A 20,019-nucleotide genomic window follows, 5' to 3' on the forward strand; every position below is an offset into this window, starting at 1 on the left:
GTCATACTTCCTTCTGGGTCTGGCCTTGGGGTTTTTAACAAGGATATTATTCTAAGAAAAACATGAAAGGTAATTATTAACATAGTTTCTTAATATATGCTGTTTTTCCAGGTGCTATTTCTATGGAGCTTCTCAAGGCTGTGAAAGTACATTATTAGGAATTCCCTCTACATACAGTAAGGACAAATAGATATTTATAGCCAATAAGCAGAATGAAAGAGTCAATGGATGGAAAATTACATCAAGGATAAGAAGATTCTTGCTAAACCAACTTAAAATTCTTGATAAAAGCAGGCCAAGGAGATCAGAAATTAAAGGTAAGGGGATTCTTGCTAAACTGATACCGGATTCTTCTTAAAAATGGCTACAGGCCCAAGGATGAGGTCTATCGGAAAAGAGGGCTCAGGGGACCTGTTTAAAATTTGGTCAATGAAGAGACTTTTTGTTAATACATGTATAAAAATGAACACCTGTTAAAGGTTTTATTTAACTCACAAGGAAACAAGCAGAAGACTCTTGAGAGTCCCTCAGATAGCAAGGAGATCAAACCAGTCAATCCCAAAGGAAGTCAATCTTGAATATTCATTGGAAGGACTGATGCCGAAGCTGAAGCTCCAATACTTTGGCCACCTGATGCAAAGAGCCGACTCATTGGAAAAGACCCTGATGCTGGGAAAGACTGAAGGCAGGAGGAGAAGGGGATGACAGAGGATGTGATGCTTGGATGGCATCATTGACTCAATGGACATGCGTTTGAACAAGCTCTGGGAGATGGTGAAGGACAGGGAAGCCTGGCATGATGCAGACCATGGGGTCGCAAAGAGTTGGACACAACTGAGCAACTGAACAAAAGAATAGACACATTTATGTAGATCAGGGATACAGAAATATGTAAATGAAGGCAAAACTGTTTTTCCACAAATTTGGGAGGAGGGAGTTAATTGAACCTCTGTCAGACAATAGAATTTACATTGGGTTAGCTACCTACAGAGTTGTAAAATAGCCGCGTGGAAACAGAAACTTATGCAACAGGACACGCTATAGACACGTACTTTAGGTTTCCTGTCACTTCTGGGAAATCTTTCCCAAACTTCAACTTGTGAATGAGGTGCAATTTCTAGGTTATCATATTTATTACACTATATTGTCTGTAACTCCTCCCATCCCCACATAAGCACATGAGGTTTTTGAGGCAGACACTGTGAGTTATTCAAAGTTTTCTCAGTCTGATCATCTGCTTCTAAAGGAGCACAATATTCAAAGCGGGTAGCCACAAGAAGCCACAAGATAAACATATTGCATATTAGCAGAGCTTCCGTCTTATTCTAACATCTGGGGAAACACATTTTTACATTAAAGCAGATGCTGCCCTCCCCTTCATACTCAATATTTCCTTGTTTTATTAACCATTTCTATTTCAAGGCCTGAGGGATACCTTGGGGATACAAAAATACACCAGAGTGGTCTGCAAAGATGTACCCCAAGCAGGAAACAATTTTGATAATAAGTGGCACTAGATTGCAGGGGGGGCCACTGACACATTGAGAATCTTATTCCGACCAGCCTGGGGTGATAGGTCTTCTGACACAGCAGCCTCTCGGTCCTTCTTGGCCCCGAGGAAGGTCCTGGTAGGACTGGCTGTTTTTATAAGTCTAGGGGGGACTGGACATGGAATAACAGGCTGCTTCCAAATTGGGAAAGGAGTATGTCAAGGCTGCATATTGTCACACTGCTTATTTAACTTATATACAGAGTATATCAAGCGAAATGCCAGGCTGGATGAAGCACAAGCTGGAATCAAGGGAGAAACATCAATAACCTCAGATATGCAGATGACATCACCTTTATGGCAGAAAGTGAAGAAGAACTAAAGAGCCTCTTGATTCTGAAAGTGAAAGAGGAGAGTGAAAGAACTAGATTAAAACTCAACATTCAGAAAACTAAGATCATGGCATCCGGTCCCATCACTTCATGGCAAATAGATGGGCAAACGATGGCAACAGTGACAGACTTTATTTTTGGGGGCTCCAAAATCACTGCAGATGGTGAGTGCAGCCATGAAATTAAAAGACATTTGCTCCTTGGAAGAAAAGTTATGACCAACCTAGATAGCATATTAAAAAGCAGAGATATTACTTTGCCAACAAAGGTCCATCTAGTCAAAGCTATGGTTTTTCCAGTAGTCATGTATGGATGTGACAGTTGGATCTTAAAACTGAACGCTGAAGAATTGATGCTCTTGAACTGCGGTGTTGGAGAAGACTCTTGAGAGTCCCTTGGACTGCAAGATCAAACCAGTCCATCCTAAAGGAAATAAGTCCTGGGTGTTCATTGGAAGGACTGATGCTGAAGCTTAAAATCCAATACTTTGGCCAACTTATGCAAAGAACTGACTCATTTGAAAAGACCCTGATGCTGGGAAAGATTGAGGCAGGAGAAGGGGAGGACAGAGGATGAGACGGTTGGATGGCATCACCGACTCGATCGATGCACATGAGTTTGAGCAAATTCCGGGAGTTGGTGAAGGACAGGGAAGCCTGGCATCCTGCAGTCCATGGGGTCGCTAAGAGTCGGACACGACTGAGAGGCTGAACTGAGGGGTGGGGAATGGAATCCTGCTAGGAGTCGGTCCAATGGGGAAGAGACCCTGCGCCGGTTCCCAAAACGTCGAGCCCCTCGTTGCCTGCGGCCTGAAGCGAGCCCCACCATCCCCGCGGTGCTCAGACCCTGCGCTCCACGCCTGGACGACCCCCACCCTTCCGAGGCCCCGCCCCGTGACGCGAGGCCCCGCCCCCGCGACGCCCGCTTCCAAGATGGCGGCAGCGATTCCTGCCCGGCTGTCCGGGTGGCGGTGACGACGGGCGGCAGAAGGCCAGGTGTGTAGGCTGGAGATGGTGGGGTGAGAGGCCCTGGAGAAAGGTTTGAGAGATTGGGAAGGTGAGAAGTTTTGGGTAAAGGCTGTAAACAGCCTTGAGCAAGGAGGGAGACCTAAGTGCAAGTCCGGACAGAGGCCGGCGGTCTCACTTTGCAAGGTAGAGCAATCGCCAGAGGAGGTTGGCGTGGGATGAGATGAGGCTGCTTCGGAAGAACTGGGCTGTAACCCCTTCCAGACCGCTGACCACGCCCCTCTAGGTGAGCTAGCCCAGGTTCCTGACAGGTTCTGCCCAGCCCTCCCTCTCCCTATCTCATTTCATCAATAACCCTGATCCCCATCCTCGCTAGGATGGAGAAAGGTAGAAGAAGGTAGAGGACGCCACCCCCATCCTATTTCCTGCAGCGCTCCGGGGTTGTTTGCTTGCAGCTCCCAGGTGGTCACCTCCCTGCACCTGCGGAGCTAGCTCCCATAAATGTGAAGAACGGAAAGGAGCCGGTTTCTTCCGCCTCCCTGGGTTCTCTTGAGGCCACTTCACAGTCCTGTTAGGACTGCCTCACCCAGATCTCCAGTAGTTGCCCTGTCCCCACTCCCCAAACAGGTTGGTCCTGTTGGGGTGGGGGATGGTTACATACCGAGTGAATCTGACACGCTATAGGATGGCTGGGGCAGAGCCGGGGACCTAGCATCTCCTGCTCCACCCCTTTTCTCTCCAACCACTTTCCCTCGCTCGCTTCCCGAGCTGAGAAACCGGCTTCACCCTGTTCCTGCCCTCTGCCCCTCTGGGGGTGGCTGGCTATCCTTGACCACTTCTGTTCCAGCTGGTCCCAAGATTGCTGTTGGCGTGCTGGATGGAGCCTGTCTCTGTCCTCTGTTACGTTTCCAATTTTATATAATGCTTCACATCTCTGCTCCTCCGGGACCTCCTGGAGTCCCCATGATCCTGAAGAAGACAGTTTGAATCTAGGTGAGTCTATCTCTCCCCCTCTAAAATTGGAAGGAATGTTCTCCAGAGAATGCTCTGGAATGGCCTTGGGACCTGAATGATGTAAGCATTCTTGGGGGTGGGGACTGAGTAGGTGGTGGGAGGGGTGGGGGAGAGTGAAACTTAGGCTGGGAGTGACAGGTGGTGCGGCCTGCCGATGGTTACATTCTATTTCTTTCTGTATCGGTGTGTGCTCCCTTCTGTGACTCTGTTCTTTTCCTTTTTCCTCTTTACCCCTGCCCACCACCTTCATCAATACCCAATGATCTCTCTTCTGGCATGCTGCCTTCCTGCCCACTCCCAGAACTTTCCTCTCTCTCTCATCCAGACCCCAGCACAGAATGTTGCGGAGGTTGCTGGAGCGGCCCTGCACCCTGGCCCTACTTGTGGGCTCCCAGCTGGCAGTCATGATGTACCTGTCATTGGGGGGCTTTCGAAGCCTCAGTGCCCTCTTTGGCCGAGAGCAGGAGCCGGCATTTGACTATTCTCATCCCCATGATGTCTACAGTAACCTCAGTCACATGCCTGGGGCCCCTGTTGCCCCAGGGGGCCTCCCAGCTCCTCAAGGCCTGCCATACTGTCCCGAACGATCTCCTCTCTTAGGTGAGTGCAGAAGGAAAGCAGAAGGCAAGGCCAAGGTGTGGGGACAGGGAGGCTTGGACAAGTATAGGATGGCAGCAGTGGGTCTTCAAACTGGAGGGTCATGGAACTGGAAGGTAGGCTAATGTTGAGATAGATGGACTCTAAATTTGGAGTTTCGACTTGGGTTCTTTGATTGAGCCACAGCTTTCCATTGCCTGCCTGTTTATGGGCTCTTCATGCCTCAGGGTAGGATTAGGAGTTAGTTGGAAGTCCTGTTCTCTCCACCTGCTAACTGTAAGCTTCCAACTTTGTGAGGCAGGGGAGAGTTAAGGAACCCTAAAATAAAGCAGGCTAGGTGAGGAGCCTTCACCTTCCAGACTTTGCAAAGTTGTCCCAATGATGGGGAACTCAAGGTTTTGTGAGATTTCTGAGCAAGCCCTTGGGGGAGCTGAGTCCCAGAATCAGACTGACAGGGACATTTCTCCTTGACCTTCTAATCCCTGACCTTGTCATTCCCTCCCGACAGTGGGTCCCATATCCGTGTCCTTTAGCCCAGTGCCATCGCTGGCAGAGATTGTGGAGAGGAATCCCCGGGTAGAACCGGGGGGCCGATACCGCCCTGCAAGGTGTGAGCCCCGGTCCCGGACAGCCATCATTGTGCCCCACCGTGCCCGGGAGCACCACCTGCGCCTGCTGCTCTACCACCTGCACCCGTTCCTGCAGCGCCAGCAGCTTGCTTACGGCATTTATGTCATCCACCAGGTACTCCCAGTTCCCACGCCACTGTGATTTTATAAGGAAGCCTCAAGCAAATTCCACTCCACTCTCATATAATGGGTCTCAAAATAATTAAAAGAGGGTCAGACTGTGGAATGTAAGAAAGCAGCAGCTTGCACTGCTCTGCCAACATGTTAGCCCCATGCTTCTTCTTAAGGATATTCCCGTTGTCCTGTAATCTTCCATGATTTTTCTGTTGTTGAATTTGGAAGTGGATAGATTTGGGCTAAAGTTCTGGTTCTGCTATTTGTTCCATATGTGACCTTGAGCAACACACCCAACCTGCTAAAATGAGGCAAAGAGTGGTAACCAATATACCACCTATTTCACATGGTTGTTGGGATTAAATGCTAAATAGTAGCATGTGTGTGTCAGGCACATGTGTGTTAGTTGCTCAGCCATGTCCAGTTCTTTGCGACCCCATAGACTGTGCCAGACAGGCTCTTCTGTCCACGGGATTCTTCAGGCAAGAATACTGGAGTGGGTTGCCATTCCCTTCTCCAGGGGATCTTCCTGACCCAGAGATCGAACCCAGGTCTCCTGCATTGCAAGCAGGCTCTTTACCATCTGAGCCACCAGGGAAGCCCATCCGGCACATACTGATGCTCAAAAAATTTTGTTGAATGAGAAAACAAAGAAGTTGTCTTTCTCTTCATCCTCTTTATCCCATAACCTGCTTTGACTTCCCTCCATTCACTTTTATGCTTCTTCTCCACGCCACCTATAGACCTAGTTGGTCCTCCTCCATTATCTTCCAGGCTGGAAATGGAACATTTAACAGGGCAAAGCTGCTGAATGTCGGGGTGCGGGAGGCCCTGCGAGATGAAGAATGGGACTGCTTGTTTCTGCATGATGTGGATCTCCTGCCAGAGAACGACCACAACCTGTATGTGTGCGATCCCCGAGGACCTCGGCACGTTGCTGTTGCCATGAACAAATTTGGATACAGGTAGAGGGCACAGGAGGGTACTGGAAGCAGGGTATTCCACCATCCAGTGGAAGAAGGAGGGATGGCTCCCAAAAGACGTGTGGAATCCAAGGATCTTTCTTTCCCCAGCCTCCCGTATCCCCAGTACTTTGGCGGGGTCTCAGCGCTCACTCCTGACCAGTACCTGAAGATGAATGGCTTCCCCAATGAATACTGGGGCTGGGGTGGTGAGGATGACGACATTGCTACCAGGTCAGACTTCTTGCCACCACCTTCTTCCCTGACCCCAGCCTGGATCCCTATCCTCTAAGACCACCTCTAGCCCTAGTCTTTTAACACTAATTTAGCTCCCTGGTCCTGAACGGTGCCTATTCCTCTCCCTTATCTTTGCGGTCTACCCAGGTCAGGCTTTGCATGCTGCTCCCCCTTCTGTTACCTTTCAGTCCCTTAGAGCTGGTTAATAACATTCCCGGGAGAGAAGACAAGATCAATACAATCAATCCCAATAGTATCATGGGATTCCAGAACTGGAAAGGGGCCTAGAGATTGTTTAGTCCTGCCTCTGCTAGGATTGCATCCAAACCACTTCCTGCAGAGCTGGAAGAGGAAAGGCTCTGCTCCACATAGTCCAGAATCACTTTTTTTTTTTTTAAATAAAGGGCCTGTGCCATTGGCATGATGCCAGCTTATTTTTAGCATATAAAACATTTTGACCTTCAGCCTCAGCTGACCCAATTTCATATGTCATTTGACTATTTGGGCTTGATATGCTGGGCCCCTTGCTTCTCCTCCCGCTTTGTCCTCTGGGAAGAGATCTCTATGAATTCTTGTCTTCTGTATGTGTGTAAAGCACCCAGCAATTTCTAAATGTATGTATTCTTTCAGTACCTTCCCCAGCCATCCTCACTTCTTGCTTCTGTGTATCAGAATTGGAGTTCATTTCTTTCCAGGTCTTGATTTCCTGGTTCCACAGTTTTCTTAAATGTGGGTGGGGGACAGGAGTGCATCAGAGCTGAGGCTGCTCAGCCACTAATCTCAGTAAGAACTGCTGAGCTTGGGTCTGTGGTTCCCAGTTTTGTCCTACCTTTTTTGACAAAATGGTTCCTCTCCCTGTCCTTTCCAGATAGCAAAGGCAGCTCCTAGGAGCCATTTGGGAAACAGGTGGGAGGTGCAAAGCTACCTCTGCCAATGGTTTATAGCCCCCAGCGTGCCTGCACTAGGCCCTGAGGGTTTGGAGACAGCCAGCTTTTACATTCTCTTCAGCCTTTCCTTCTTTCTGTTTGACTTTTCTGTTTGCCCTTCCAGTACTCGGCCCTTTGTCAAGTTAGTTATTCTTTGTGTAAAGAAACATGCAGTTCCTCCCTCGCTGGCCTTAGCTCTTCTTGCTCACCTGTCAGCAGCTTTCTTCCACTCTGGATCCTCCAAGGTGCCCTCACTTTTCCCATAGGGTTCGCTTGGCTGGGATGAAGATATCTCGTCCCCCCACATCCGTGGGACACTATAAGATGGTGAAGCACCGAGGAGATAAGGGCAACGAGGAAAATCCCCACAGGTAGGACGGGAGGGTTGCCTGGGAATTACTAGTGAACCCTTAGGGCTCTACAGTTTCTAGATTCCTGGCTGTTCCTTTCCGGGTCTCAGTCTCCAATCTGTAACCCTCAGGTTTGACCTCCTGGTCCGTACCCAGAATTCCTGGACTCAAGATGGAATGAACTCACTGACATACCAGTTGCTGTCTCGAGAGCTGGGCCCTCTCTATACGAACATCACAGCAGACATTGGAACTGACCCTCGGGGTCCCCGGACTTCCTCTGGTCCCCATTACCCGCCTGGTTCCTCCCAAGCCTTCCGTCAGGAGATGCTGCAGCGCCGGCCCCCAGCCAGGCCTGGCCCTCTGCCTACTGCCAACCACACAGCTCCTCATGGTTCACACTGACTCCTTCTTAATCATGAAACTGACTCTTTCCCACTTTAATCATGAAACTGAATCAGAGGGGTTATATTTTCCCCACCCTCAGCTCCTCACTGCTCTTAGAGGGATGTGAGGAAATGAACTTTACTGCTGTGCTAGGGGCAGGGGCCTCTCCTCACTGCTGGACTGGAGCTGGGCTCCTCTGGCCCTGGAGGTCTCTCTTTCTAGGGTCACCTGCCAGGGCTTATGACTGTGAATCCTTGATGTCATGACTTATGTGATGACTCCTAGGAGTCCCCTGCCCATGGGGTAGGAGCAGGGCTGGACCCAAAATCCCTTCTTCTTCCATGGAGAGAAGAGTGATCTGGCTTCTCCCGGGACCTCTGTGAATATTTATTCTATTTATGGTTCCCAGGAAGTGTGTTTGAAGGAAGCCCCTCCCTGGGTACTTTCTGCCAGTAATGGAGTAGCTCCCTCTTTTGGACCTGGCTCAGGGGGCTGGGATTTTGATATATTTTCTAATAAAGGACTTTGTCTCGCCTCCGCTCCTGCTTTCTGCGTCCCAGGCACTCTTTGCCTATCTTTGCTCACCCACCCCCACCTTCTGCCCTTGGATGACAGAACAGCCAGGCCAAGCCAAGCTTTAGCAACTTTTATTTTCATGGGTGAGAGAATCCCTGCCACCAGGGGCAAGAAGAAGTGGGAGCTGAGGATCAACTGTTGGGTTCTGTGCCCAAGACACGGGCTGCTGCCTGACGCCCGCTCTCTATACAGTCATTGACAGCAACCCCCTCATAGGAGGCCCCAGCCAGAGTCAAAGGCAGCTTCTGAGCAGCCAGGAATTGGGCAGCTGACTCTGAAAGGGAAGAAAAGGAATATTACAGCTGGGGTCTATTTTCACGGCTCTTCTCAGCCCAGCTGCTTTCTCAACTTACCCAGTTTTTGCCAGTGGCCTAATGTATACTGGGGGATAGAGTTCTGGGGAGAGAAAAAGGGATACAGGGAAAACATTATTATTGATATCCCAGGCCTGGGTGCTACATTCCGTGGGGTCACAAAGAGTCAAACATGACTTAGTAACTGAACAACAACAGGCCCGGATAGACAGTGCTTCCAAGCCTGCCTCTACTAGGTAGCTGAAGAGTGTTTACCTTGTGTTACACAACTCACCTTGTGTAGATGGACCAAGCAGTGACTTGGTGGCTCATTCAGTCCTAATTGAGTGGCAGCAGCTTTCTCTGCCTCCTGTTGGAGCAGCTCCTGAGATAAGACACAGCCCCTGGCTTCTAGTGTCTGTAACCAGGAACCTCCCAGCATCACCTAAGGAGGGAAGATGGCACTGACCAGCCTGGCCTTACTGCACTGGGGCAGAGAGGAGCCCTTTGGAAACCCCCACTAAGCATGGCTGCCTTCTCTCACAGTCAGTCTGAGGCCAGGCAGGCTCCCATCCTGCTCAGGGAAAGCAACGGAGTCATACACAATTCCCAGGATAACTGGATCTTCTGAGGATGGCACCAAATGTCCAAATCCCTGAAGAAAACAAAGAGAATGGGTCAGGACGGAAGGGTTCCAGTTGAGCCCGTGTCTGTCTCGCCTCCTTTTCTGAGTCACACCTGGACAGGCAGACGAGCTCCTCGGTACTGCAGATTCACCACAGCCACAGACACAGCAGTGATGGTGCTCAGGGCACGGGCCAGAGGTGTGGCCTCAGCAGGGAGCAGCTTGCTGAGCACTGGAGGAGAGAGCAGCCTGCCTCAGGAGGCGTTCCCAGTGCAGTTTTGGCCACCCTCCTTAGGATAAGATCCCCACAGGGATGAGCAGTTCAAGGGCATGGTATGGTCCTGTTGGCCCAGGAAGAAGCTAGGGTGCCTCACCCTGGCTGGGGAAGGGGAGGGTGGCTATCCCATTACCTGAAGCTGGAATGGCACTAATAATGTGGTCAGCCTCCAGGCTGCTGTCCTCTAGAGACACCTGAAAGGATGAAAACATTAAAAGACAGAAATCTTGGGAATTGTGCCTCAGTTTTCCAGCACCCAAGTGGCAGGAGAGAGACTGGATGCTGACTCAGGATGAAGAGACTGACTATGTTGTCAGAACAAAAACCATCCCCCTGTTACTCCAGCAAGTGGGCCAGACAAAAGCCAGTGGGCCAATTTGAAATGTTTAGTGGAGCTGGGTGGTTCTTTCCCTTAGCTGGGAGCCACTTATATATAAGTACTACTTCTATCCACAGATCTGGATCAGATGGTCTTGGAGGAAGGTCCACAAAGAAGGCCTAAGAACCTGGGGTAGCCCATACTTAAGCAGCTTGTAGGACAGAAGAAAAAGAGAAACTCCAGTCCTGGAGTTTAAACAAAGATGAAAACTCTAACACACAGGTTCATTACAGTCCAGGAGGCTCACCTACCTTCCAGCGCCCTTCTGCCTGGAGACTGAGCCCACAGACTGGCTGGCCTTGGAGAACACTGACACCCCTACTAGTCAGGTGGGCGTGGAGGGCCTGGGGCAATGTCTCCAGCCCTCCACGGAGTGACCACTGGCTCCAGCGCTCAGCCTGAGCTTGGCGAATAAGTGCTGAGTCCAGCTGTGGGCCCCGGCCTGCAGGGGAGGAAGCAGAGAAGAATCATTAAAATAGCACCCCTTGCCTCCAGTCCCTCATTCTGGCAGTCCTTAATATCTTCAACCCTTGAACCAACTGCCCCCTCACCTGCCCCCAGCAGCAGCCCCAGTAATATGGAACGATGGGTTTGCTCAGCTTGGAAGAGACTGGGAAAGCAGGACCTGATGCTGAGCTCACGGCTGTTGCCTGCAAACACTCCACGGCAGAGACTGTCCATGGCTAGAGACGCCACCTTAAGGGTGAGACTAGGATTGAGAGGCCAAGGAACAAACTGCACTAATTTCCACTAATCCCTGCTTGGTAGGGAATGGGGGCAGCATGGGTTTACTTGGAAAGCAGTCTGGCTACAACAGATGGATGGGAAGGAAGTGAAGGCATTCACCTCAACACTGAGTTTGGGGGGCTACTGGGTACGAAGAGAAGAGGACATTTTCAGAGGCTACAGAAGAGGCCCCAGTGGTAGGTTTGGGCCCCAGTGGTAGATTTGCAGCCGGTTTAGAAGGGGAGGGATCTGGGGGCTTCTGGGTGGTGTTACCTCGGGACCAAGGCGGCGCTGGGCAAAACTGTGCACAGTCTCATCAGGGTCTTTGCCACGAGGGGTGGTCAAATCCCTCAGCCCAGCCCAGAACAGAGGTTTGGAGAAAGGAGGTGAAGGGCGGAGGAGCCCCCTGCATGGAGGAAGGCACAGTGAAAAGGGAGCTTTGATTTACCTCTCCAGCTCCAGGGGATCATTTCTATTCGTTTGGCCCCTTTTGCTGGGAGGGCTGACAGACTGGGAGATGAGGTAATGGAAGGGATGTGAGGACAAGGGCAAAGGAGAAGGATGGTAGTAAGGAAGTGACAACGTTACCTGATGCCAGAGGGCAAGGCATGCAGAGCACCACCTACATACAGGAACCTGTTCTGGGCAGCTGGATGGTCTCCCCGGACCGGCAACACTTCTGAGTCCAAGCCAAGCTCAGAAACCTGCTCTCCACACGTCCTCAAGAAGAGGATATACTAAGGAAAGGACTGGCCACCAAATCCACTTGCTCCCCTTAACTCTATCCTCTAGTGAAGGCCTCTCCGCAATACCTCCTAGGCATTGCACAAGCCGCTCACCAGGAGCAGGGTCCGGGCTCCCAGGGCTCCTGCCGGCCGAATTCCTCGAGGTCCAAGTTCAAAAATGGCACCATCTGGCCCTCGTACTGAGCGGATCCAGCCTCCCAGGCGCTCGCTGCCCTCCACCAAGACCACCTGAGGGCAAGAGGGAGACACTGCAGCCTACAGCCACAGCTTCGGCGGCATAAGTGGTCAGGAGAAAAAGGGGGCGGCGCATTCGCTCCTGCTGGAAATGGGAGAGAAGTGTTAAAGGCGCTCCCTCTGGCAGCGTGGCGCACTCACCTTGGGGGGACAGGGGGCCCGGCTCAGATAGTAACTGGCGGCCAAGCCGCTGATCCCTCCGCCCAGCACGACCACGGTCCGGCCCATGAAGAAACCTGCGGGTGAAGAGGCACTACGAACAGCGTGACTGCAAGCAGCCTGCTCTCCAGAAAATCTGCGAGCTCCGCGTTCCACCCCCGGCCATTCGCTGCTTTCGGGGAAACCCAGAGCCGGCGGATGGGGTGGTGGAACTCTGAGGTCCCCTCCCAGGGCCTAGGACTCACCCACGAGGGGAACGAGAAAAATGAGGCGAAAGGAGGAGGTAGAGGTCTCAGCGCATCACCCCGCCGGCGATCCGGGGGGACAGGGGAGGCGGATAAGGGCCACGCCCACGCTATCTGCTCGCGCAGGGCTCGGGGACCCAACTGGACGCCGGTGTTCTGGAGCGCTTTCCCTCCCACCCCTATCTAGGCCTAGTGCTTTCAGCCCGTAGCCTCCGCCCCCAAGCTTTTTGGCCTCTCCGACTCTCCGTCCATTCTAGTCTCGCGGATGCTCCAGCCTGTAGAAGGCGGATCTCTGAAGCTGGAGATTAACTGGTTCGGTGCCGGGCTGGAGAGAGCGGCCATATCTCGCACGACTCTCCCTTCAGGGCTGGAGCGGCGAGAGCTGAATCCTGGTCAGCATTCCCCAGGTCGAGCTTCCCAGGCCCCACCTAGGGTGAGAACCCTGCAGGGAGGGTCCCATGAGCTTTGGTTGTAGGGAGAGTAGATAGGGACACTGGAGGCTGGTCCGTGGGGAGGTGGCTTCATCAACAGCTCCTTGATGTTAGCAACAGCCTGGGCCTGTGGGAGCTAGGGCAGCCCGGCAGCGTACCGTGTTTATCCACAGGGGTCCCTGGGTACCAAGCTCTCGAGAGGCAGCCCCCTACGCTGGCAAAACCCGTGGACCCCCGTGTCCGCCCTCTAGCTCCAGGATTCCTTACAGCTTCACGGGTCTCAAGTTTGCCTTCCCTCTTCTCCTCCCAATGTAAACCCTGGCATCACCGTGTCCTGGTCCCATCGCATCCCCACCCCCACGGCTCTGAGCGTGCCCCCATCTGTTCCGAGAGGGAACTGGGTCCCAGGAAGACTCCCCATTCGGCCTAGTTCTGTGTCTCTACACCCTTAAAACACAAATACAAATAAGGACATCTTTTTTTTTTTTTTAATAAATTTATTCACAAAAAAAGTGAGACTGTAGAGGATCTGGGGGCTGTACACGGGCAGGGGCCTGTGGAGCTCTGTACATGGGACTGGGAGACAAGGGAGCCTCCAGGTGAAAGGGTATTTTTTAATAAAAAAAATAATGGGAGGTACAACCACCCCCTCCCCCCTCCCCGATTAAAAAGACACAAAAATAGACGTCTCTGAGGTAAATGGGGAGCCTGGGGGCTTAAGGGTGTTGAAAGGGTTTCACAGGTGCCAGGGCATAAAAGGGATGTCACAGGCACCGGGGTGGCTCCTGCATCAGTTGGTAGAACAGCACGTAGCCCTCACTGGACGCCACCTGGTTTTCACTGACAGGGGAGACACTAGGAAGAAGGGACATAGGGAAAGAGGTGTGATCATCTCTGCGTGTTCTACCTCCCCACAAGATCAACCTCACAGCATCCAGGTAGTGATCAGGATACCAATCCCGCCCCCACCGCCCGGCACTGTGCTCTCCTGGGGCTTCGTCTTTGGGAAAGGTGTCAGGGCTGCTGTGGGGACAGGGCCGGAGGGGAGTAGCAGGCTCTTCTCACCGAGAGTCATTGTAGACGTGCCAGCCAGTCTGGCACCGGCACAGGGCTGTGTAGTGGCCATAGTGGACGCTGCCCGAGTGGTTGCAAAGGGCGTACAGCTGATACACGGGGCTTCCTTCAGGGTTACAGACGACCAAATCTTACAGTCAGAGCTGTGCCCCGCTCTCACTCTTCCCTCCCCTGCATGGAGCTCCCCAAGACCTTCCCTATCAGACTCACCGGCTTTGTCACTGGCGAAGTCCCCTAGGCTCAGTCGCTGCAGTGGGAAGTCTACACCTACTGAACTTTTCTTGATGGAGCCTCGGGAGGCGGAAAATCGATTAAGATCTAAGCTCTGGTTAAGGAGAATTTGGGAGGCAGAGGGCCTCTGAGGGGGGCTGAGGAATTGAATGTTGTCCACCACCCCTCCTGGAACACATTTGGGGAGCGTGATAGGGAAAGGTGGAGTGGCCGGCTTTTCCTAAGGCAAACTGAATTCCCAAATGTCCAGCTTCTGTAAACATGGAAAATGTGGAAAAAAGAATGAATGGGAGAAATAATCTGAAGATTAGGATACGGAGCACGAGAATGCGGGGGAATCTCTGTACTGTCAACTTTTTGGTACTTCGTGTTTTCTGCCGACATCGGTCACACACCTAAATAAATGTCAAATTATGTTATAAGGTTAACGTGTTTCTCACCTCAGCTAGCTTTTCTGGCATCCTGACTCACAAATTCACTGTGCTCTGCATACACTTCTGCATCCTCTGGGCCGCTGCCCTTTGCCCTGGAAGCACCAGGACATACCTGAAACTCCTTTACAAACCCTGACACGTGTCATTCTTCATACTCAGGCACCATGCAACCCCTTTTACACATATGGAGCTCCCCACCCCGGCTTCCCACCCTTACTATATCCCTTGTGAACCCCCACATACTGGGGCATTCTCCGATTCTAGCTCTTCTTCCTTGGTGAAAAGGTTGAAACAATCTCGCAGAGACACCTTGCCCCCAGCAAATCCTTTCTGGGGGGAAAGGGGAGTGAAGGGTCAGCATGGTATGAATTTACTTTTCCAACTCTTCGCAAGTAATCCAAGCTTCATTTCTGCTCCAGAGACCCAGAGGGTTCCGTCCCACACTAGGGGTGGGAGGGTTGCATCACAGAACCCATGTCCCATCCACCCCTGGAATCTTCTGGAATCCCACCTTGGGGATGGGCAGGGACAGGTCACAAAAAACCTCGAAGGTCGTGGAGCGATACCCACAGGCCTGGCACTTGAGACAACTTTTCAACTGGCCCACAAACAGGTCTAGATAGAAGCAAAGAGGCAGGAGAAACAGTCACTATGGGATGCCTAAGGTGCTTTCTTGGAATCCCACCTCCTTACCTGACCTTTCCTTTCCCACCACCAACACTCCTCACAAACCCCCAACAGCTTTACCACCCAGTCCTGTTCCCATACCCCTCAACAGTACTGATTTTTTCTGCCAAGCCAGCACCGCCACCCCCACCACACTTTCCCCCATCACTGCCTTACTTCATACCCACGATCTTCCCCCACACACAGACACACAGACACTCCCTCCATCACTTTGTTTTACTCCATACCCACGATCTTGCTGTCCTCTCTTTCCAGGTAACGCTTCCACATTAGGTTGGCTCGATCATCATCGCTACCACAAAGCAAGGCAAGTGGGAAGCATCCATAAGACAGCAGGAACGCTGGGCACCCCCACCACCACTGAAATGATCCACAAAGCCCTGTACCCCACCCCACCCCATACCCGACCCCCTCTGTGCCCCGGCTCCTTCTTTGAATTTCAAGAAAGAGTCAAAGGAGCCCTCCTTCAGAGGACTTTCTGGTGAGAGGAAAACAAAGGAATGTAGACAGGGGAAGAACATGCCGTCTTCCTCCACCTGGCTCCAAACCCCTTTTGTACCTTATAAATTAATTATCCCCTCCTCCGTCAATATGGTGACAGCCACAGCACTATCTTCTGCTTCCATCTGCGCCCCTCAGCCTCCTCCTTCCTTCTTCCTGCTTCTGCACTGCTTCACAAACCATTTTCTGAACTATGTATTTCCTTGGACCCTACAGCCTCAACCATGACTAACTCACTTCTATGAAGGATGAATGCTGCTGATAAACTACTGGGGAGAAGAGGGAGGGGGAGCAACCTTACCTTAACTCAGGTTCTTCTAGCAGAGCCCCTCCAAGGCGGGGTGGGTGGGGAGCAGGACTACTGGCCAGGATTGGTGGAGCCCGGCGGCCTCGGCGGTTGATTTCGAGGTGTAGCCGCTCCATGAGGAGCTTCAGAAACTCTTGGGCATCCTGCTGGCTGCAGCCAGACAAAGAGCATGGGCAACTGACTCCTCCCTAGTCCACAGTCACTAATCCCTTCCCAGACATCTGTCCCCACTTCCTGGATGAAGAGCATCTCAAGGCTCAGAATGAGGCTGCCAGGGCTCCTACCCCCAGACAAGGCCAGAGAGAAATCCCATACCCTCCAGCTCTCCCACCTGTATCCAGAGAAGGAGGGGACGTATTTCTGGAAGACAGCTCGGAATCGAGTAGGATTCACAGCTTCACAGGAATCAGGGTGCCACAGGGCACCAATCACATCTGCAAAGGCTGTTAGGATGGGAGTGGGGAAGGGAAACAAAAGTTAATGACTACAAGAGGGAAGCGAGAGGAGGCCCAGAGGGTGGAAAACAACCTCTAGGAAATCAGACACAGAGAAAAACAGATACAACTGCCAGCTTTCAGGCTCAGGGTCACTGCTACTGGCAGAGGAACCTACAAAGTCCTTTTTTTGGGGGAAAGAGGACTTGAAAGGGGGGAGCAGGAGTTGTGGCCCTACCTTCAGTGAGCTCCTGGGCTCGGCCCCCTCCAGGCACCTCTTGACGGAAGTCCCTTCGCAGACAGAAGTCCCGAAGAGGCCGGGTGCTACTCAAACACTGTAGCACAGCATTCAGGAAGCACTGGGGAGCAGGAGAGACCCAAGAAGCCTTAGGAGAACTTCAGTGCTGCGCTTCTAGTTTCCCTCCCCATGCCTGTCACCAGCACCAGTCCACATTCCTGTTCGGAAGGATGAAGAATGGCTCTCACCGTGTTCCCCAGATTTCGGAGGCCAACATGACCAGAGCCCAGAAGCAGTGTGTGATGAGCCTGGAAGGTCAGTACAGAACAGTCAACAGGTGCCTGTATACCGTACCTGGCACTTTAACCTTCCCACAGCATGCTGCCCACTGCCTTCCCCGTCCCATCCTTCACCCCCAAACTCTACACTTCTTCCCTCACTGAGTATCAGGGTCTCCCTACCTCACTGGCCATGAGCAGTAAGCCCATCACAGCTGAGTGTACCACGGTCTCAGCCATGGCTGTCCCATCTGTTCCCCACTTACTCCTCTGCCCAGCTAGCCGGCGATGCAACTCCTGGGGCAACTCCCCAAGCACTGGCATGGTTGCCCAGCTGCTCCCCACCCCCACCTTGCTACCCGCAAGGCCCCCTCCTGCACCCGTGGCCCCTTTCTACACCCTCTCCTGATGGCTCCAACTTCAATCAGCCTAGCTCACTTAGCTTGGGGAAATGGGCAACCACATTAGCTCAGATGTTCTGAGCCCACCCCTCCTTTGCTCCAGAGATTAATTAAACCTAGGCAAGCATCCTAGGAGAGAAGGCACAGCAAGGGAAATTAAGGGCCTGGGGACCCAAATAATTCCAAATGGTTGAGTTAATTCCTTGGAGAATGAAATGGCAAACCATGCTGGGGAGTCACAGACAAGCCCAAAAAGGGTCTATGAGGCTCAAGAGTACTTAAGTAAGGGAGAAGAGAGTCCACACTACTGAAATGAAGGGGTGAAAAAGAAATTTGGGGGAAAAGGAGAAAGGAAAGCCATATGATGGCAAGAAAGCTGGAGGCATGGAGGAACGTGTGGACATGGAAGGCCACGTGTGCTGGCGAATCCTCACCATCTTGTCATCGGAGTAGAAAGGTTCAGAGGGCCGGGCAGATATCACGTGGAAGGAGCCATGGGGAGTAGGGGGCTCTGTCCGTATGCTGAACAAAGTGGGTGGCCCAGGAAAGCCCCCGAGGCGGCGGAGAGAGGTGCTACGTCTCAAAGGGGGTGGCTCAGGCCGGAGAGCCAAGCGGCTCAGTGCAGCCCCCAGCTCTCCAGTGCCACGGTGCCCTCCCAAGGCAATCCCCATTGGACGCAAGTCCCCACTGCTCACAGACTTGGAACGGGCTAGGTTGGTCCTGGATGGGAGAGGCAGAGCCACAGTTGGAGGTGGTGAGCCAGGCAGGGGAACTCCATGATCTGCCCGAAGTGGGCCACTGGGACGAGGGCCTGAGGTCCGTCCCCGTCCCAGCTCCAGTTTCTTGAGCCGTTCCTCAGGGGGACCTGGCCTAGGAGGCAGAGGTCGTAACATGGGATTTGGCCCAGGGGCTGGGTTTCGTCGCTCCTTGCTCCGGGCCCGGGGAGCAAATGGTAGCTTGGATCCCACTCGGGGCTGGATATTAAGAGGTGGCTCTCGGGTCCGTCCCAGGCGGTGCTCAGAAGCCTGGGGCATTGTGGACGCCACAGGCTGGACCTGGGAGAAGAAGACAGGGTCAACATTTGAACATGGAGGGAGGTGGGAACCTAGGCTACCATACCTGGCTATATGCATGGAGGGCAGGAACCGTATCATATCAGTCATTGTATCCCCAATAGCTAGCATAGTGTTTGGCACAAAGTAAACACTTAGTAACCATTGAGTAAATGAATGAATGAATGATAGCAGTCCAGAGGTTTGACTCTACATTCCTTACCCTCTTCCTGCAGAATATAGCTTTACTGGAGAGCCAATGAAAAGACAGTTCCTATCTCGCCTGTCTTTATAATCTAAATGTTCATGAAGGTCCCCCATACTTGGCTAGTCAAGTGGGATGTGCTCTGGGTCATTTAGAACCTGTGGTCAAATAGGGGTGTGGATGCAAGTACAACAGCCCCAAAGATAGCATTCCATTCTCAAACCTCTGCCCCTCCGGGCTGCAAATGAAGCAGATTAAAAGGGTGACTTGCCAATCACTCCCTCCCCCCGCCTCTGAGCTCCAAAGTGATGTCGGGGCTTAGGGGCAGTGGCGAGCAGGGAGGACGAACAACTAATTCCCTGACCCTCAAGCTCTGCACCTCGCCCACCACAGCAGCTTTCAACCGGGTCCGCCCCCCTCGAGGGCAGAAAGGCCGAGGCTGCTGATTGGCTACGGGGTCCAGAGGCATATTCTCCACGATCCAAGGATGCTGGTCCCTCCAGCCCAGTTCTCTCAGGCCTGCCAGGACCCCAGCGGCTTTGCCTTTGTGGAGGGCGATCTCTCGAGTCTGGAGCAGTCTTCCCTCGGAACCCCCCACGCCATACGCCCCGGACCGTACCTGTCCCCGAGTGAGGCGGCGGGGGAGGCCAACCGGGGTCAGGCCTCAGCTCAGGGCCATCCCCTACTACCCTCGCGCAGCGCCCCCGCGGGCCCGGCTGCAGCTTTAGCCGCAGCTATCGCCCAGCTCTCTCCCGCCGCAGGGGCCGCCGCCATCTTTGTTGGTCCCGCCCGGCCACCGGCCACCGGCTTCACTGTCTCTCAGGGCGCCTGCGCACCCACACTCAGAATCCACCCACTTGCATCCTCGGCGCTTGCGTGAACCCGCCCCCTTGGCTCCGCCGCTGACACCATGGAAACACAGCCAACTTTAGGACCGCCAGTTCCCAGCTCTGCCAAAAATTTTCTTTAGACCATCATTCCAAAGCAAGTCCCTAAAGTAGAGTCCCATCGCCCCATCTTGTGGCCCTAAAGGATATAAACCTGACAATCGTTGTATGGCCCCCCGGCTTGCAGCACAGACCTTCCCAGGGAGCAGGGATGCGAACGTAGGGTCCAGCCCACAGAACAGAGAAGTATCCACATAGGGATGGGAAGCTCCTCGGAGGGTAGGGAATACTGACCCTTCAAAACCAGTCCTCAGTCATCTTGCAGGCCGAAGCAGGAGGCTCCCTGCTCAAGCACATGAGCAGACTTCAGCAGCAGGGACAGCAGTCAGGATTTCCTTTCATTCTGGTCCAGACCAGAGCTTCCTCCATTTCCCCCTCCCCCCTGAACTAGGATGGTCGTACATGTGCCTTGGGTGGTAGCCTGCTGACCTTTAGGCTACTCACCCACGATTACAGCCACCAATGAGAGCCGCAAGC

The 20,019-nt window shown here is 52.7% G+C and overlaps 3 protein-coding genes and 1 long non-coding RNA gene across 14 annotated transcripts; 2 read left to right on the forward strand and 2 right to left on the reverse strand.

The window, feature by feature from the left end:
* Nucleotides 1-2,795: 2,795 nt before the first annotated feature.
* On the forward strand, nucleotides 2,796-8,596 carry B4GALT3 (beta-1,4-galactosyltransferase 3). 3 transcript variants are annotated; one of them, XM_059884365.1, is made up of 8 exons: nucleotides 2,796-3,132; nucleotides 3,694-3,839; nucleotides 4,162-4,460; nucleotides 4,966-5,201; nucleotides 5,975-6,165; nucleotides 6,274-6,396; nucleotides 7,592-7,696; nucleotides 7,807-8,596. In XM_059884365.1, the coding sequence occupies exons 3-8, from the start codon at nucleotides 4,199-4,201 to the stop codon at nucleotides 8,078-8,080; spliced, it is 1,191 nt and encodes a 396-aa protein (XP_059740348.1). In that variant the 5' UTR covers nucleotides 2,796-3,132; nucleotides 3,694-3,839; nucleotides 4,162-4,198; the 3' UTR covers nucleotides 8,081-8,596.
* Nucleotides 8,597-8,693: 97 nt separating this feature from the next.
* On the reverse strand, nucleotides 8,694-12,540 carry PPOX (protoporphyrinogen oxidase). Of its 7 annotated transcripts, none has more exons than XM_005203496.4 (13): nucleotides 12,323-12,522; nucleotides 12,060-12,154; nucleotides 11,778-11,912; nucleotides 11,527-11,642; nucleotides 11,212-11,344; nucleotides 10,764-10,908; nucleotides 10,464-10,654; nucleotides 9,967-10,027; nucleotides 9,670-9,788; nucleotides 9,476-9,586; nucleotides 9,227-9,376; nucleotides 8,992-9,034; nucleotides 8,694-8,912 (listed from the first exon to the last, which is right to left on the reverse strand). In XM_005203496.4, exons 2-13 carry the CDS (start codon nucleotides 12,144-12,146, stop codon nucleotides 8,770-8,772), a joined length of 1,434 nt encoding a protein of 477 aa, XP_005203553.1. In that variant the 5' UTR covers nucleotides 12,147-12,154; nucleotides 12,323-12,522; the 3' UTR covers nucleotides 8,694-8,769. The 7 variants fall into 7 exon arrangements, with proteins under 7 accessions (XP_005203553.1, XP_005203554.1, NP_001179355.1 ...); XM_005203497.5 differs by having other exon boundaries at nucleotides 12,060-12,171; NM_001192426.1 differs by having other exon boundaries at nucleotides 12,060-12,540.
* A 76-nt stretch (nucleotides 12,541-12,616) lies between these two features.
* LOC132344819 (uncharacterized) lies at nucleotides 12,617-13,434 on the forward strand. The gene is made up of 2 exons (XR_009493826.1): nucleotides 12,617-12,755; nucleotides 12,927-13,434. It is a non-coding gene; the product is annotated as an uncharacterized lncRNA (long non-coding RNA).
* USP21 (ubiquitin specific peptidase 21) lies at nucleotides 13,230-19,917 on the reverse strand. 3 transcript variants are annotated; one of them, XM_059884702.1, is made up of 13 exons: nucleotides 19,777-19,917; nucleotides 17,773-18,393; nucleotides 16,908-16,967; nucleotides 16,660-16,780; nucleotides 16,319-16,430; nucleotides 15,982-16,137; nucleotides 15,407-15,471; nucleotides 15,004-15,107; nucleotides 14,736-14,822; nucleotides 14,375-14,453; nucleotides 14,038-14,145; nucleotides 13,819-13,933; nucleotides 13,230-13,608 (listed from the first exon to the last, which is right to left on the reverse strand). In XM_059884702.1, exons 2-13 carry the CDS (start codon nucleotides 18,370-18,372, stop codon nucleotides 13,518-13,520), a joined length of 1,698 nt encoding a protein of 565 aa, XP_059740685.1. In that variant the 5' UTR covers nucleotides 18,373-18,393; nucleotides 19,777-19,917; the 3' UTR covers nucleotides 13,230-13,517.
* Nucleotides 19,918-20,019: the final 102 nt, after the last annotated feature.

Source organism: Bos taurus, chromosome 3 (assembly GCF_002263795.3).
Source record: "Bos taurus isolate L1 Dominette 01449 registration number 42190680 breed Hereford chromosome 3, ARS-UCD2.0, whole genome shotgun sequence".
NCBI classification, from domain to species: Eukaryota; Metazoa; Chordata; class Mammalia; order Artiodactyla; family Bovidae; genus Bos; species Bos taurus.